Genomic DNA, 16,071 nt, shown 5'->3' on the forward strand with positions numbered 1-16,071 from the left:
ACTCCTAGAAATTATTCTTCTTTCACAATAATTAATAGCAAAAAAATTGGAGGTCAGGATGCTATCAAGTAACAAAACATATTAACTAAATAGCTATAATTTCATAGGAAAAACAGTAGAATAGGACTAATTTACTGTTAGTAAACTAGTAAAAAGTTATCTAAATGAGTAACTTTCATCATCATATTCTAGCTCATCTTCCTCATCATCCTCCAAAAGTCCATATTTAAATTTGTGATAAATTGTGCCATCCTTGCCCATGTATACAATGTCATCTTCATCATCATCATCTTCATAATCTCTGTCTCTGTATTCAATCACTTGATCCTCATGGTAACTGGGATTCTTGTGATAGTTGCTCGCAGAGGAAGGAAAGGTTTTGGAGTGATTTGCCAGCTTCTCATATCGTCCTTTATTGACAGGCTGGGTTTTGGTTCGTGCCTTTCTCCAGATGAATACAATGGCTCCAATGATAAGCAGAAGCAAAATGCAAGTGATAACAAATAAAATAGTTTTGCTTTTTTGTCCAGGTGGTAGAGTTGTCTGTAATACGCAGTCATCTACAACAGCAAATAAAAACAAAAGAACAACAAAAAAAAGGGTGAAATGAGCTTGCATTTGTGTGTGTGTGTCTTAAAAGTCTGGTACAGTGTGTCTGGTGCAGTAATAGCAGTCAACAAAACACCTAGCTTTTCTGGTATCCCAATGATAGTTTTGTTGTTCTTATGCAGCAAGTATGTCAATAAGGTTGTTGGGCTATCTGTTCTTTAGTATTTTATTTAAAATAATGAGAAAGAGGCTGAAAAGCTAGCAGGCACATAAATGCAATGAGATTCAGATGTCTCTTCACTGAAGTAAGCTAATTCATAAACCAGTAAGTTTATGAAATGCCAGACCATTTAACATAGTAGTTGAGAGTGTGAGAAGTTGCCTTCTCCAGCACCAGACATAATGGTTGTTATTTGAGTAAAATCTTCCCTATTTTTGATGAAGCACTGGGAACACACTGTTTATCAATAGCACATTTTTGCTCTAGTCCAGTTTTCAAGCAGCGTAATGTCAGCAAAATCAACCATAAAACACTTAGCACTATTCCTGCTTTTCAGCGTGGTCCTACCTTGTGTTTCACTGCAGTCACAGCACTCTGGGGTTTCTGCTGGGTCAGTGTTGCTGCAGCAGGGCAGGCAGCGGCTTTCCTCCAGGAAGAGCTGCATGCTGGCTGGACAGACTGTGCAGTTGAGAGGACCAGGTCCCTTGCACTCAACGCATGAGCTGTCACATCTCTCACACTTGGGTTTGCTCTCCTTCAAACACAGAACACAAGCAATGCACCTCCAATTTTGTGTGATTTGTACCTGACCTGGCAGTTCTGTCCTATCATTGACCATCATGGTTGTCATTTCTAGGCACCATGAGTGTCAATGTGAAGACACAATACCAAATTCAAAATTTCCTATTTTCTGATTTCTCAGTGATCTGCTTGTGGGATGTAAAGTGTTGTAGAAGCTTAGAGATCTCACCTAGCTAAGCAGTATGTTAAAATTCACTCATTCTTTTAAGCTTTTTGGGCCAAAAAAGTAAGTGATGTGGAAGAAGCAATATGAAATATTCTGGGTAAAAGCTGAGAGTATGAATTTTCTCTTTACCCAGAAGAAGCAGAAGTAAGAATTAAAGGTGGTTGGAAATTTTTTAGCAAAACCGATTACTCTTAAATTATGTGGCTTTTTTTTCCTATGGAAACAGCTTAGATTCAAATACTCTTCATAAAGTCCACGCTTCTGGGGACCTCTCTTTACAGAGACTGCCAGTGGTCACTGTGATCACACCTGCCTTGCAGAATGGTCTGAAGTCAGTGGTTTCAGTATTTGCAATGCTCACAGTTCCTGGCCATGGCACATCTTCACTGTGAACATCTGGAGACTCCAATAAACTTTCACCACATTTGCAGTTAGGATTGCAAGGCTGTTTATCCTGGGTGGAAGAACCCATGCAAGATTGCAGGATCATAGCTGCTGTTAATTTCTTAGACTCAAAGCTCTTGCAAAGACCTGCACACCTGTGTGGTCCCCAGCCTCAAATAACGCTGTTTTCTCAGATCAGTGCTATGAAGTAGGACTGTCAAGAAGATATTATAGGACAGAGACTCAAGGGTTTGTAACATCTCAGGCATGCCTTGCTGCTATATTCTTGAATAAATATCTTTAGAAGGCAATTGGTGGAAATCGGGAAGGTGGAATGCCCAGGCTTATGGTGCAGACCCAAACCTTATCCTATTCAATTGAATATACAGCTGTGTTAATTTCAGCCTATCCTTCTACTAGAGCTTTCGGCCAGAAAAGCTGTCAATCAAAAATGCAGAAGGATTTCTTACAGAAAAAGCATCAGAAATCCAAGAGGAAATCTGTTATATTGGAAGAAAAAAACACTGTATCATTAATAGAACTTAAATGGATTTGTTCATGTGGTTTTGATATCTTTGTTGACTATAGGGAAACCCCAGAAAGGGAAACAAGGCTTCCTCTGCTAAAAGAAGAAAAAAGTAAGCATGCTTAAAGATAGGCACCATTAAAAACTCATAGAAGAGCCACGTGCTGTTTGTATTTTGTACAAAAATCCTTGAAGTAGCTACCTTTTGTCCTGGAGTCTCCTGGACTTTGTATTCACCTACGAAACAGTCTGAGTTGCACATTCCATTTAACAAACTGTAGCTCCATACACAAGATGTGCAGCTGAGTGCTCCCTTCCCTAGACAAGCAAACAAAACAACAATATTACAACAGGAAATGTCAGTTAACTTCCTTTAAAAATTACACTGCTATGAAGCAAAAGTATGTTTGTCAGTTGGTATTAGAAAAAGCTTGTGCCTAGTCCTGGGGTTTTATGTGCAAACAAAATTTATTTCTCAAGTGTTTTGATAGTCATGAAAAGATGATTTCACAATCAATTGTACAGGGAACCTCTGATATATTCAGGAAAATAAATTAGATCAGAGCACTGAGGTAAAATGTGGAGAACTTTCTCCAAATTCTGTCCTTCACAAAATCCATACTTATTTGCCCTGTTAACTATTTTCAGACAACCATGAATTAAGCGATGTTTATATTTGAATAGAAAAATAACTTGTTTAGTTGCATAAGAAATAAACCATTTTTCACTAGGTACAGCCAGAGGACCATATGCACCTTGTGTGTCAAAGACTCATTTTAAAGACAGATGCTGCATGCAGTATTTCTGTGAAACACTGAGGGGATGGGTTTGTCCTAAGTGTCAAGATGCATCCATCCATTTCCCTGCACACAGACATTTTCTGCCATTGTCTGAAAGGAAGAAATGAAAATGCAAGGAACTGACATTAGCAAACATTAAACTGCTGAAGAAAGTAACCTTTTATAACACAGAGGACTTCCTAAATTACTGTGCAATGCATGATTTTCCTTACTGCTCTTGACAAAGAGACACCATGCTCTTTGCTGATATATCAGCAATGCAGATGCATTTCAGACTGGCTTGTGTTTTATAATTCTGTCTTTTTAATGATGATTAAAAATTCTGTCCTGTAGTATTTATGCCAAATAATGTGAAAAACACAGGAGGTGGTCTGTAAATTAAAATGCCTATCTTTTTTTGTTGCAAATCAAAACAAACATTTCTGCTAATTTTCATAATATTGTTACACAATTAGATTGTAAACATTCTTGAATGTGGCTTCATTCTAAGTGCTTCATGTATAATTTTGTTGCAATTAGCTATTTGTACTATCCAGTATATCCACTATCCAAAACAGTTTGTGTGTTACAATGCATGCTCTTCTAAGCTGCAGCATGGAACCCATTAGCTATAATCTTGTGTTGTTCAAGTAAAAAAGGACACCAAATAGGTCCAAGAGGATTAATGCTTTTTGTTCCAGAAGTGGTTTAATAAGGAAAATTGAGAAACTAAAACCACTGTCTCACAGAGCAAAGTAGACAGTCTCTGAAAATTAACTGTGTGAAATACATAATAAGAGCAACAAACATCACTGTGCTTTTGATTTCAGTTTTCCTTTCAATCTAGAGATGTGCTTTATGTTTCTTTACTCTTCCCATTGTAGGCTGTAAAGATGTGTAGTTGGAATTAAGTTCCTTGGCTTTCATGGAGTAACAGACAGTAGGGCAGCTCAAGGAGTGAGATATTTTTCAGTCATTCTTAATATTCATGTGAAAAATGGGGTCCATCACTGTAAGCCCATTTTTTTTATGATGAGCATTTCTATGAGAGTCCTGGCTGATGGTAAATTCATTACCGATCTCCATTTTTTTACGTTCACTGACTTGGCAACATGTGACTTGGTCCTAATCCTCCCTGTTAAGTGGCTGTCTCTCTGTTTGTGCTCTCTGCTGGAAGCAGTTCTGAAGAAAGCTTGGCAGGAATTCATATACTTGATTTCACCTCAGTTATCAATGCAGTAGAAATGAATCTATGGAACATGCGTGCAACAAGTCACCAATGGACAGGAAAAGCTCAGCAGCCCCTGGGAGAGGTCTACATCACCCACTGTGGGTGATGGACACCCAGAGTCATGGACAGGTTGGTAGCACTATATGTGATTAGTATCTTTGTGAAGTGTTCCCAGATCATGGAGCTGAGATTCCAGGTGTTTTGATGACCCCTTTTTTTGCTGAAAGCAGAACATATATTCTTACCGTCACAAGTTAAACAGGAAGAGTGGCATCTCTCACAGACGTTGTTGTCCTTGTTTTCATAGTAGTACTGAGGACAAGAGCTAACACATTCGTTCGTGGCGTGCAGCAGGTAGAAATACATATTACAGGAAAGACAGTCTGTGGCTCGAGGCCCCGTACACTCCTTACAACTCTTGTGGCACCTCTCACATGATCCAGTGGAATTTTGTGCAAAATACCTGCGATAGATCAGATAGGCATAAAGGCCAGCAGTGATAGAAAAACCAACATTTTTTTTGTAATCCTTAGCTTTTTATCATGATTACATCCATGTATAAAAATCATACTACAAACAGGTGTTTGTATTCTCAGTGGAAATAGAATTAATTTCATTCCCTTCAGCCATTGGAATTCAGCTACAAAGCGCAACTCTGTATAGTTTTTACAGCAAAAAATTCTAAAATCTGAGTTGAATTGGAAGTATTGGAAGTAGAGAAGGTGTGTGTGATTTTGCTGAGATATGGTCATTAGAGTTTTCCAGTTTAATGGGAGGGACAGCCAGTGTGATCCATTGAACTCTAGTTTTAATTTAAATGGACCTGAAAGAGAAATCATAGGCTAACATTCTAAATTTGAATTTGTCAAAACTGAATTTCCCAAAACACTGAATTCACATTTTGAACTGAAATGGATTAATTGTAAAGCTTCTCTCTAGAATTATGAGTGCTCAGTTCAAAGACGTTTTAATGGTTTTTGTTATCACCCACTGTAAGCTTTAACTCAATGCAAAAAAAAAATATAACCTTGTCCAAACTTCTCCTCATTAAATGGAGGCCAGAGTTGTGCTTGGAGGCTCTTCTGCCTGTGCTCAGGCTGACTGACCTATAACTTGGTATACTTTTTCTGTTTCACACTGTGCTGTACAGAAATAGCCAAGAGCATATTCTGAGCATGTCCACACCGCATCTAAGCAGTCCCCATCTGGGCACCAATTTTGGAGTTTTCTGCATGGAAGGGAGGTGTTCCACCATTAGAGTACTGTGATAATACAAGAAATTTTCTCCTGAAAACAAAACTCAGTTCTATTTCAGACTGACATGGAATGCTGCAGTGATCTAATTTCTCAAATCTCTCTCTGTGATGCAGCTCTTAGCACAAGATCTTGGGCCTTACCCTGCTGGACAATGGGTTACACATCCTTTTCCTTGTCTGTACCAACCCAGTTTGCAGGAAAGGCATTGTGAGCTGTGTTTCCCAGTGCAAGTGTCACAGGTGCTATGGCATGCAGAACATTGCCTCTCTGTGCTGTCAGCATAATATCCATCTGGGCATGTTTCAACACAGGTTCTGTCTGCAAAGACAACAATGCAAAGTAGCACATCATATTCAGTATTTGCTACTATAAAACATCTCGTGCAGCTGTATTAGAGCAAACAGCCTGAGGTGTTGATAGATAATGTATCAGAACAAGAAAACCCAGTGTTGGGGAACGGTAATTACTTTTTGACTCTTGTAAATTCTTCAGTCCTCATTTCTTTGTTTAATGCATATTGGCAAGCTCTTCAAGATAGGCAAATTTTTATCTTTGTGAAAAATAAAGTAGCATAATAATGAACAGCAGATGTGATTTCCTTTGTATAATCAAAAGTAGTAAGGCAGGTTTTTATCTGCATTGCTGTTTTCCATATATTTCACTCTAAGCATCAATCTAATTTCATTCTGTGTAGATGATGAATCAGATGGTAAATTTGAGATTTAATGACATCTGTTTACTGATCTTTACCCTTGTCTGTGGCTTCTACATTATGTTATCGAATTAAGTGTCTTTAATGCTGCAAAGCCAGGTAGGTCCCACTTTTTTCAGTTGTAGTAGGAATCCTGAATGAGAAGTTAGTAGTGTTGGAATTAGCTGCAAGTGCATAATGCTAATAAAGTAGTAGATTACAAGCTGCTTGTGCTTGCTACATATTTGTCTTGATAATTTTGCTGTTTGGGTTGCAATTGGGCAAAGGAACTTTCAGGTTCAGGGTTTTTTCATTTTATTCTCAGTTCCAATATCTGCATTTGTCCATCAACTTTACCATTTGTAATGGTGCAAAACAGCAGTGTGTAGATAAAAAAGGTAAGTCTGATGCCAGGTCTCAGAAATACAGGAATGTAAAATCTGCTTTAGAATTAGACTAAAAAAGCTTAGATTCACTTTTAATTTACACTGGTTTTTAGCTCTTTCTTGCATGAAGAATTATTTAATATTTTTTTCTGTTACATTTTTCTCCCAATGATTTTCTAAAATTTTTGTTTGCTTTTAGAAGAATATGTAGAGAAGAAATGTTTTATTATGGGGATTTTAGAATTTTTTTCCTGTTTGTTTCTGAGACTGTACAGTCTTAAACCTACTCTGACCTCCAAAGTTAGGAAAGTAATTTTGCATCTTAGCCACCCATTAGATGCTGTCTTAGTGATCCCTTTTAACAGTTGGTTAAGTATTCCTTTGCTCATCAGATTGCTGCAGGGATTAAAGAAGCCAACATGAAAATGTGCACGTTTTATAGATACATTAACAGCAGCAACAACAACAACAAACCTAAGGATAGTTCTCTTTTAAAGTCTTCGTAGGAAACAATAGAAGAGTACATACCAACTAAGTGAAACATCCATGTTTTGTTCAGTCATGGTGTTTGCTGCTATTTAGAAATCCTGCATTAGTCTTGTGAACCCTGGCAAGCCCTGCCTCACAAAGTTTCCACATAGCCCTGCTGAAGAAATTATCTCTGCACAATTTAACGACTTGTCATGTCCTCCTTGCAGTATTTAGATTCGTTGATGCAGCCCAAATGCTTTGCAAATATGACAAAAACTTGTCTATTCCATGCTTTCTGTGTAGAGTGAAATCTAGAGGCAGTAGAGAGATACTTACTGAGAAGATACCGGTTATTTGCACAGCTAAGACACTGGTGTTCAGTAGGTCCTGAGCAGTGGAAGCATTTCTTGTGGCAAGATTTGCAGGTCTGAATTTCCTCAAGGTAGTACTCAGTGGGAGGACAGTATCCAGATAACATACAGTGCCCATCATGGTTCAATATCCACCCATTTCTGCAAGTTAGGCAGGTGGTGGAAGAGGAACAAGTCTGGCATGTCCTGTTGCATGCTGAAAAGGACAAACAGTAGGAATTTCACCTTTTTGAATTTATCTCGGAGTGTTATTACAGTTTTAATTTTTGAAGGAACAGCTCTTATCTCAGGATGAAAGCCTGTGGGAAGTAATCTTCAATCTTATGCAAGGAGTTCCTTAGGTTTGCTTTTGCATCAACGCTGCTTTTCACTGCAACAGTGAATAGTGTCTCCAGCAATTCTCAGTGGTTCTGTAGCCATTCTCTGCATTTTACCACAATGGTTGCCTTGAATAATAAACATAAGTATCCTGGCTACCTCCCTCTCCACTTTCTTTAATTTTTGCTAATCTACAATAAGCCAGATTCTTTTTCTTCCTTTGCTGTCTGTCGGATCTTAAAATCTCAGCCCTGAGATGCTGAGCCTCCGAGACCCTGGGGGGGGTCTCGGGACTCCTGGAATGTTGCCAGAAGTGTCTGGTAGCTGGACTTTAACCCTACACAGGAGACGACAAGGATGAGGGCTTCACAGGGCCTCACCGGGGTGAAGGGTGGAAAGATTAGTTAATTAGAGGGTGAGACACAAGGTTTAAGATTTATGTACAGGGGGGTTTAGAGGAGTAAGATGGAGGAATTGGGGTGTGTCCTGTCCTCCTCCTTCTTCCTCCTCTCCTCCATCTTCTTTGGCCACGGTGGCACCTTTCTATTGGTTATTACTGAGAGTACACCGAGTTATAAGAATAGATGGTATTGGGGAAAAATGATAAATATTGTATACGTAGCAAAGGGTATAAAGATACGTGGCTGCCCGGAGGGCAGAGACACAGTGTGCCCATGGCTGACTGCTGTGCGGATCTCTGTTCGGCTGAAAGAACATCTTTTAGATAAACAATTAATAAACATAAAACCAGAAAGAAGAACTGAAGCCTCTTCTCGTCCTTTGATACCCGGGCTGCGTCAAGGCCACCTCCGGGCCTCCCAGGCCCCTCAAACAGCCGAGATAAACCCAGACTTGGCGCTCCTGGGTGGGCTCCATCACCACAACCTTTCGGGGAAGATAAACCGGACATTTGGCTTCCACTGGGTGAGCTCTGACCACCACAACCTTTCGGGGGGGCACCACCACCTTCAAAGCCCTGAAGAAAAAGAGAGAGAAGAAGAAAAAAAAGCCAGCAGAGACTGCAAAGAAACAGCAGTCACTGAGAATTCCACCTCTCAGTTTCTGCCGAAGAGAATTCGTAGCAGAACAGCCCGGACTGGAACCAGAAGGCGCCCTGGGTCCACCTCTCGTAATCTGCTGGACAGATCGAGACGTCCAGACTGCTCTGAACGACAGATTTGGTAAGAAAGCCTGAAAATAAGAACATGGGAGGCACACCTTCCCAGGAACAACGGGAAATTTTGTCCACCTTATAAGGTGTGACACAAACATACAAAAATTAATTAGCTCTGGCCTTAAAAGGCCAGGAAAGTAGACCCCCGAGACGCACCAGACGTCCGGGGGGGGGCCCTCAAAAGAGGGGGGAGCAATGCAAGTCTCCGGAAAAAAATCAGCTCTGGCCTTAAAAGGCCAGGAAGGTAGACCCCCGAGACGCACCAGACGTCCGGGGGGGGGACTCTCTGAAAGAGAGGGGGGAGCAAGGCTCCAGGAAAGAAAAAATTAGCTCTGGCCTTAAAAGGCCGAGAAGAAAAATGCTCTTGGAGAAAAAAGAGCAAGAAATATTATTAAAATACCCGGTCCCAAAACCCAGAAACCCTGGGAAACTCCCAAAAAGCGTCCAGAAAGCCTAGAGAGCATGGAGGATTCAGGACCGAGGGGGGAGAGCAGGGGGAAGAAAAAGGGATCAGGGGAGGCGCTTTCTCGCGGCGGCGGAGCAGGCGGGGAGCGCGGGTGAAGAAAAAACAGAGAAGGCGTGTTTTCGCGCGGCTTTGCTAAGCTCAGGGCCAGGGAGTGCAGCGGCCCCGGGGGCCGGCAAGGTAGCAGAAACGCGCGCGGCAAGCAAAACTCGCAAGAACCCGGGGGAGAAGTCACATGCCAGCGCAGCCGGGGCGTCCGACATGGGCAGCGGCATGGGAGAAAATTGCGCAATCCCAGAAAAGCTGCGTGAGAGGCAGGAGGCGCGCGGTTGTGACGCAAAAACCCGGAGCGAGTCGCGGCGGGCGCGGGTGCCGGCGGGACGGCCGCACACACCTACGAAGGGCCACACACACACACAGCGTCGGAGGAGGAGGAGACAGTCAGGGGCAGACCGAGGGGGGAAAATTCAGAGGCGGAATAAAAAGGGAGAGGGAAAAAATTACCTCGGGAGAGACACAGAGCAGCTCGGAAAGCACGCATGCGCCGAGCGCGGGCGGGGGCGGGCCAGACCCCCGGTGACGTCTCAGGCGAGGAGGGGCCCTCTCCAGACTTGGTGCCTTTGGTAAAAACCCTCGGGGTCCCAAGCCTCTCCCCTCCTGGGGAGGCTTGTGTGTTTTCTAACCCTATTGTCAGTTGAATCAAAAACTAGGTAACCCCTGAGTGAGCCTGCAAACAGCAACAATCGCGGAACAAAGAGGCAGTTGTCAGCAGAGCTACAGCATCATTTCGTAACAAGTCTGCAACTATCCAGCGATTTTCCTCAACAAGATATAAGAAGAAACGAATACTCAGACAAAAGTCGGGACTCAGACTGCAAAGGACAATTCAGAAGAGAAACAAGAGGAACGAAAGACTCTGGGGGGGTTTTTTCTCTTTGGGGTCTTGAATATTTCTGTATAAGAACGAAAGACTAGGAGGTTTTCTCCTTGGGATCTTGAATTGCAATAAGCAATGGGGTAAATTTATCTATCACAGGGGAAACTGACAAAGGATCATATATTGATCAGCTGGTAGATTTCTTTGACACTTCTCCCATTTGGAGAGGAATTTTAAGGGCAGATTTCTTTGACATTTCTCCTATTTGGAGAAGAATTTTAAGGGTAGGATTTTATGTTTTAATAGTTTAGGATTTTATATTGTAATAGCTTTTCTAGTCCTCATCCATGTCGTCCCAGATGCCATGAATCAGACTATAAAAGAGGTTTTCTTAGGGCAAACAGAAGGGGGAGATGTCGGATCTTAAAATCTCAGCCCTGAGATGCTGAGCCTCCGAGACCCTGGGGGGGGTCTCGGGACTCCTGGAATGTTGCCAGAAGTGTCTGGTAGCTGGACTTTAACCCTACACAGGAGACGACAAGGATGAGGGCTTCACAGGGCCTCACCGGGGTGAAGGGTGGAAAGATTAGTTAATTAGAGGGTGAGACACAAGGTTTAAGATTTATGTACAGGGGGGTTTAGAGGAGTAAGATGGAGGAATTGGGGTGTGTCCTGTCCTCCTCCTTCTTCCTCCTCTCCTCCATCTTCTTTGGCCACGGTGGCACCTTTCTATTGGTTATTACTGAGAGTACACCGAGTTATAAGAATAGATGGTATTGGGGAAAAATGATAAATATTGTATACGTAGCAAAGGGTATAAAGATACGTGGCTGCCCGGAGGGCAGAGACACAGTGTGCCCATGGCTGACTGCTGTGCGGATCTCTGTTCGGCTGAAAGAACATCTTTTAGATAAACAATTAATAAACATAAAACCAGAAAGAAGAACTGAAGCCTCTTCTCGTCCTTTGATACCCGGGCTGCCCCAAGGTCACCCAGGGCCTCCTCCGGGCCTCCCAGGCCCCTCAAACAGCCGAGATAAACCCAGAGCTGTCCTCTTCAACTCTAAGACACTGGTAACAACATTAGCTGTCACACGCAGGCCCTTAGGGGGTGACCCTTAAATAGACCCACTTGTATCTCAGTACTCCTCTGGGGAAAACAACAGTTTCCAACCTTGGCAGTCTTTGGTGGCTTCTTCATAATAACTCCCCTCAGGGCACGCTTTAAAACACATGCCATTGTAGAGATAAAGTACGCTGTAAGTGCATGCTGTGCAGTCATCAGACTCTGGCCCATTGCAGTCCGTGCAGTCGGCATGGCAGGGAAAGCAATGCTTGTCTTCAGGGTAGAAGCGTGAAGGGCATTCCTGTACACACTTCCCGTCATGCAGGAAAAACCCATCCATACACTCTGCAGGGGACAGCAGAACATCGGTAAGCAAGTGGACAGCAAATTCTGACCTAAGTGCAAGAGAAGGTGGGTGCTAGGAAACATTACATTCTGGATTGTATGTCATCACAGAACACCTTGGGAAGGTAGGACCTCCTTTTTCAAATCTTTTTCCGCCAAAAGACCTATATTGGCCCAACCCTCAAATGATATCTTCTGTGTTACAGCAAGGAACTCTGAAAAAAAGTCACTTGCTCAGCTTTGGTAATATTAACCAAACCATTTGACACTAATATGGCCTTTTTCTGACATTTTTCTGCATTATGAACTTCCTGCAAAATCAGGAATGTACATATCTGAAGTTTTGTTTCATTTATTATTGAAATATGAGTTTACCTAGAGTGTATTGACCTAAAGGGTTGTCTTTGCCTAGAGCTGTGAATAAGTTGTTTTTTTATTGTGAGTATTGGGTTTAATATGTTTGTTTATGGTTTGGTTTGTTGATTGTTGGTTTTTTATTTCATCCATGTTTTTGTTTCTAGAATGACTTGCTCAATATTAACCATCCTTAATATTTTGGGGAGGGTGGGGTGAGGGGTAATTTTGGAGGGGGGGTTGCATTTAGCCTCACCTGGTTACCAAAGACTTTTCTAATACCTTTCTTTCCAGGGGTTTCTTTCTCTAACAGAAGTGGTCATTTTCAAAAATGGTAAAGAGATGTGAATTCAACTATGCTAGGAAAGAAACATTCTGTATTTCACATTGGTGCACATATCCAAGTTTTCAACGTTGGATACATTAGCTCAAAAATAAAATCAAACTAGCAGGTGTCTCTGAAGAACCGCAGGACCAGGCAAAGCAATGTGAATTCTTTACAGATTGTTATTGTACATTTAGTCTCATCATGATCTATTTTAGAGATTAACAATGATATGCACATCACTTTTTTTTTTCTTTGCACATTACTGAATTCAGATTTGGTTTTCTGTCTCTCTTCAGACAGATCCAGATGGATTTTATTCTACACAACAGCAGTTCTTTGTAATACCTGTGCATATTTCATTGTGAATACATTCCTGACACATTTCAGGGCAATGTTTGCAGATTCCTTCAGAGGCAAAATGCTTCTCTGAACAAGTAGATTTACATTCCCAGTGCTCCAGAAGCAAAGGACTTTTACAGGACAGGCATTGGGTGGCACTTCCCATGCATGTCTTACAGGATCCACTGCATTCCTTGCAAGTCTCAGAATCATTAAAATATCCCCTATGGAATGAAAAAAACACAAAACAAACTGTTGGTCACTCCAGGCTATGAGAATTACAACTCTAAATGAGACTCTCACAGCACATACACTTCATTAGATCGAACAGGTTTCTCACACATTTTTTTTTCCTGTCTTCCACTTAACTTCCCCTGTGTCTGAAAGCAGAAAGTATACATGGTTAGTGCTATATGAAGGCTTTCCTTTCTTCTTGTACCTGCTGTCTAAGTGATGTTGAACTTTTATGTCTTTATTTCCCCCTTATATGAGATAGAAAGATACATAACATTTGGGAAAACATGCAGTCTCTAGTCTTGTGCAACTGACCTGCAATACTGATATCAAGGAAAGAGAGAGAAGAGTAACCTCGGTGGCTCTAGAGAGGAGAAAGAGAAGAGACAACTCTGGAAATGTGAAGAGTAGGAAGAATGAGGGCAGGGATTGAAAATAACAAAGAAAAGCAGGATATTGACATAACGCCTTGCCTTAGTGACAGCAGGCTAGAGATGGCAAAGAGGGAGTACATTTTGCTGGTATCTGTGGTGTGAGACCAAATATGGAGAGCTGCTGCTGGGAGTACTAGTCATAAATATAGAAAAAAATCTGCACCTCTGCTTCAGGTAAAGATGCATAGAGAAGATGTTGAATTCAATCTGTCTACACTCTCAGAATCAAATTGTTGAAAGGTTAAAGGATGGGTAAGTCGACATTTTGAGATGGTTGCTAATCCACAGAGCCATTGATGAAAACTAAATAAGAAGTTAAGACAGAAAGTATTCCCACAATCTGTACTTTATATTAACAAATTTGTTACTCTTGATTGAAGGATGCTTCTCCTTCTGTTCTTTGACATGGTTTTTCCAAAGAAAGTCTGGGGAGATGCATTAGAAGCAAGGTTAGAGAAAAGATAGGAGGAGCCATGCCTGTCACCTATTCCCATATTTTTTATCTTCCAACTTTTTTCAAGGTCCTGTAACTAATTCTCACAGTCCTGTCCTCTTTTCTTGTTCCAATGTTGAGTACCTGGTTAGCCCAGTCTTTCAAAATTCCTCTGTCAGAAATTAATTGTGCAGTAAGTGAAATCTTTTTATCCCTCTTTTATCCCTTAAAAACATGTCCCCAAACCCAAGCCAACCCCCTTAATATGTAGTCACATTTTTTGTTCCAGTGGAGAGTAGTTGTGTCTCAAGAACTTTACCTCAGAGTCTGAAACTGGAGTTTAAACTGTGAATTTTGCTCATTGCTGGGAAGCTATTATTTACAGTCTTGAATTAGGGGAAAAAAAGTGGGATAATAACATCTGAAATGACTACTGGTATATAAAGTTTTAATTTTGTTATGCTGACTCTAGGTGGGATAACTGGGAAACTAGTACTGACAAGAGACATTGATGTCAAAACACAATTAATGGTTGTATGCCTCAGTTTCTAATATTAAAAATTGCGTCTGAAGTAGAGTCATCTTCATTGCAATTATCTTGCACTCACTGTGATTTTTCATGAAGAAAACCTGTTCCACTGGCCCTCAGTGACATATTCAGCAAAATTACCAGGAAGGCAGTGGCAGAGACTGCAGGAAACATGTGAGCTTCACAATTTTCTAAAGAAAAAGGGTTAACCAAGCAAGACTTTTTTTCTGCATAGCATTGGTTTTATGTATATATATATAAGATGAATGCTGATTTAAAAAGAAAAAAACATAGAAAAAAGAGTACCTGAACTTCTCATGTGCCTGATCTAATATCTATTGCAGTCAAATGGGAATATTTTTAGATTTCACATGTAAAAATATATAAAAATAAATATGAGCCAAAGACAGAAACACACATCATTAAGCACTGTATTTACATATCAGGACTCTAATATGTTCACTGTCTGAGTTTATATCTCTGCTATGTAATACTTGGAGGAGGAAGGAACAAACTGGAGGATGTCTAGAATTTTTATTATCATTTGCCATGAGGTACCATGTTCCTATTAAAGTCCTTGAGAGCTGTTCCATCTTTCATAGGATTTAATGTCTTACCTTCACTTTTGATTTTTTTACTTTTTCTCTAACCAAAAGAAAATACTGTTTATTCAGGCAGTGTGAAAACGACATTTACCTTAATTTCTGGTAGCATGTGTTACATAAAGTTCTTCCTTGAAAGTCTAATAATGGATCTGAACTTTAAAGAGAACACAGAGAAAAGATCAGGGATAATATAAGAGGAATTACTTACTCAGGGCACTCCTGTAAACATCTGCCTTTGTGGAGGAAGAGCAGCTGGTTCTGTTCAGCCTGACACTTCTGACAGTGCCACTGGTCAGAGCACACCTCACAGTCATGCCCGCACTCCTCACACTTTCCACTTGCAATGTTGCCAAAATATTTTGAAGGGCACAGAGAAACACAGGTGTCATGGATAAGAAATTTTCCTGGCAGAAGAGCAACCCAGGGGGGTAAAGACATCAATTAGACATACATTTAAAAGACTTCTGCCTTGGATGGCTACAAGAAAAGCTTTCAACTTCTCAAAATTCAACTTTGATTCTTAAAAGCATGAATAAAACACGCTTTCTTAAGATATTTCCCAGAATATTTTGCTGAGACCTCACTGACATCGACAGAAGGAGTCATCAGGATTATCTAGGATGTCTTGCTGAAGAAATCCCTATTCAGTAATTCCTGCATGATATCTGACAAATTTTTATTGAAAGGAAAGAAAAGGAATACTGTCGGTGAGGGGAGACTCAGACACTCAATATGAATGATAAGCAAATTCCGTTTATTGAAGAGAGCATCAGACACTTATACAGCGAGTAATAAGCTTATGAATATTCTGTAAGCTAAGCAATCTATTGGTTAAACTATACCATCAACTCTTCCTCATTCCTTAGGGGTTACATCTCTCTTTTCTCATGTCTCTTTCACTGTTTGTTATCCTACCACAGCTAGGCCCAAGGACACTGCTATCTGTGCAGGTGCAGGAC

At 40.9% G+C, this 16,071-nt stretch overlaps 1 protein-coding gene across 1 annotated transcript in view; it reads right to left on the minus strand.

Moving 5' to 3' along the window:
* Positions 1 to 156: 156 nt before the first annotated feature.
* The window catches only part of PCSK5 (proprotein convertase subtilisin/kexin type 5), a 229,580-nt gene continuing 213,665 nt past the window's right edge, over positions 157 to 16,071 (minus strand). The window contains exons 29-37 of the mRNA XM_064736486.1: positions 15,321 to 15,516; positions 12,884 to 13,101; positions 11,620 to 11,856; positions 7,579 to 7,809; positions 5,835 to 6,012; positions 4,683 to 4,900; positions 2,630 to 2,745; positions 1,118 to 1,304; positions 157 to 560 (exon numbers count right to left, since the gene is read on the minus strand). Of these exons, the coding sequence (XP_064592556.1) occupies positions 157 to 560; positions 1,118 to 1,304; positions 2,630 to 2,745; positions 4,683 to 4,900; positions 5,835 to 6,012; positions 7,579 to 7,809; positions 11,620 to 11,856; positions 12,884 to 13,101; positions 15,321 to 15,516 (1,985 nt within the window). The remainder of the gene's footprint in view (positions 561 to 1,117; positions 1,305 to 2,629; positions 2,746 to 4,682; positions 4,901 to 5,834; positions 6,013 to 7,578; positions 7,810 to 11,619; positions 11,857 to 12,883; positions 13,102 to 15,320; positions 15,517 to 16,071) is intronic.

The sequence above is a fragment of the Zonotrichia leucophrys genome, chromosome Z (assembly GCF_028769735.1).
Source record: "Zonotrichia leucophrys gambelii isolate GWCS_2022_RI chromosome Z, RI_Zleu_2.0, whole genome shotgun sequence".
In the NCBI taxonomy this organism is placed as follows: Eukaryota; Metazoa; Chordata; class Aves; order Passeriformes; family Passerellidae; genus Zonotrichia; species Zonotrichia leucophrys.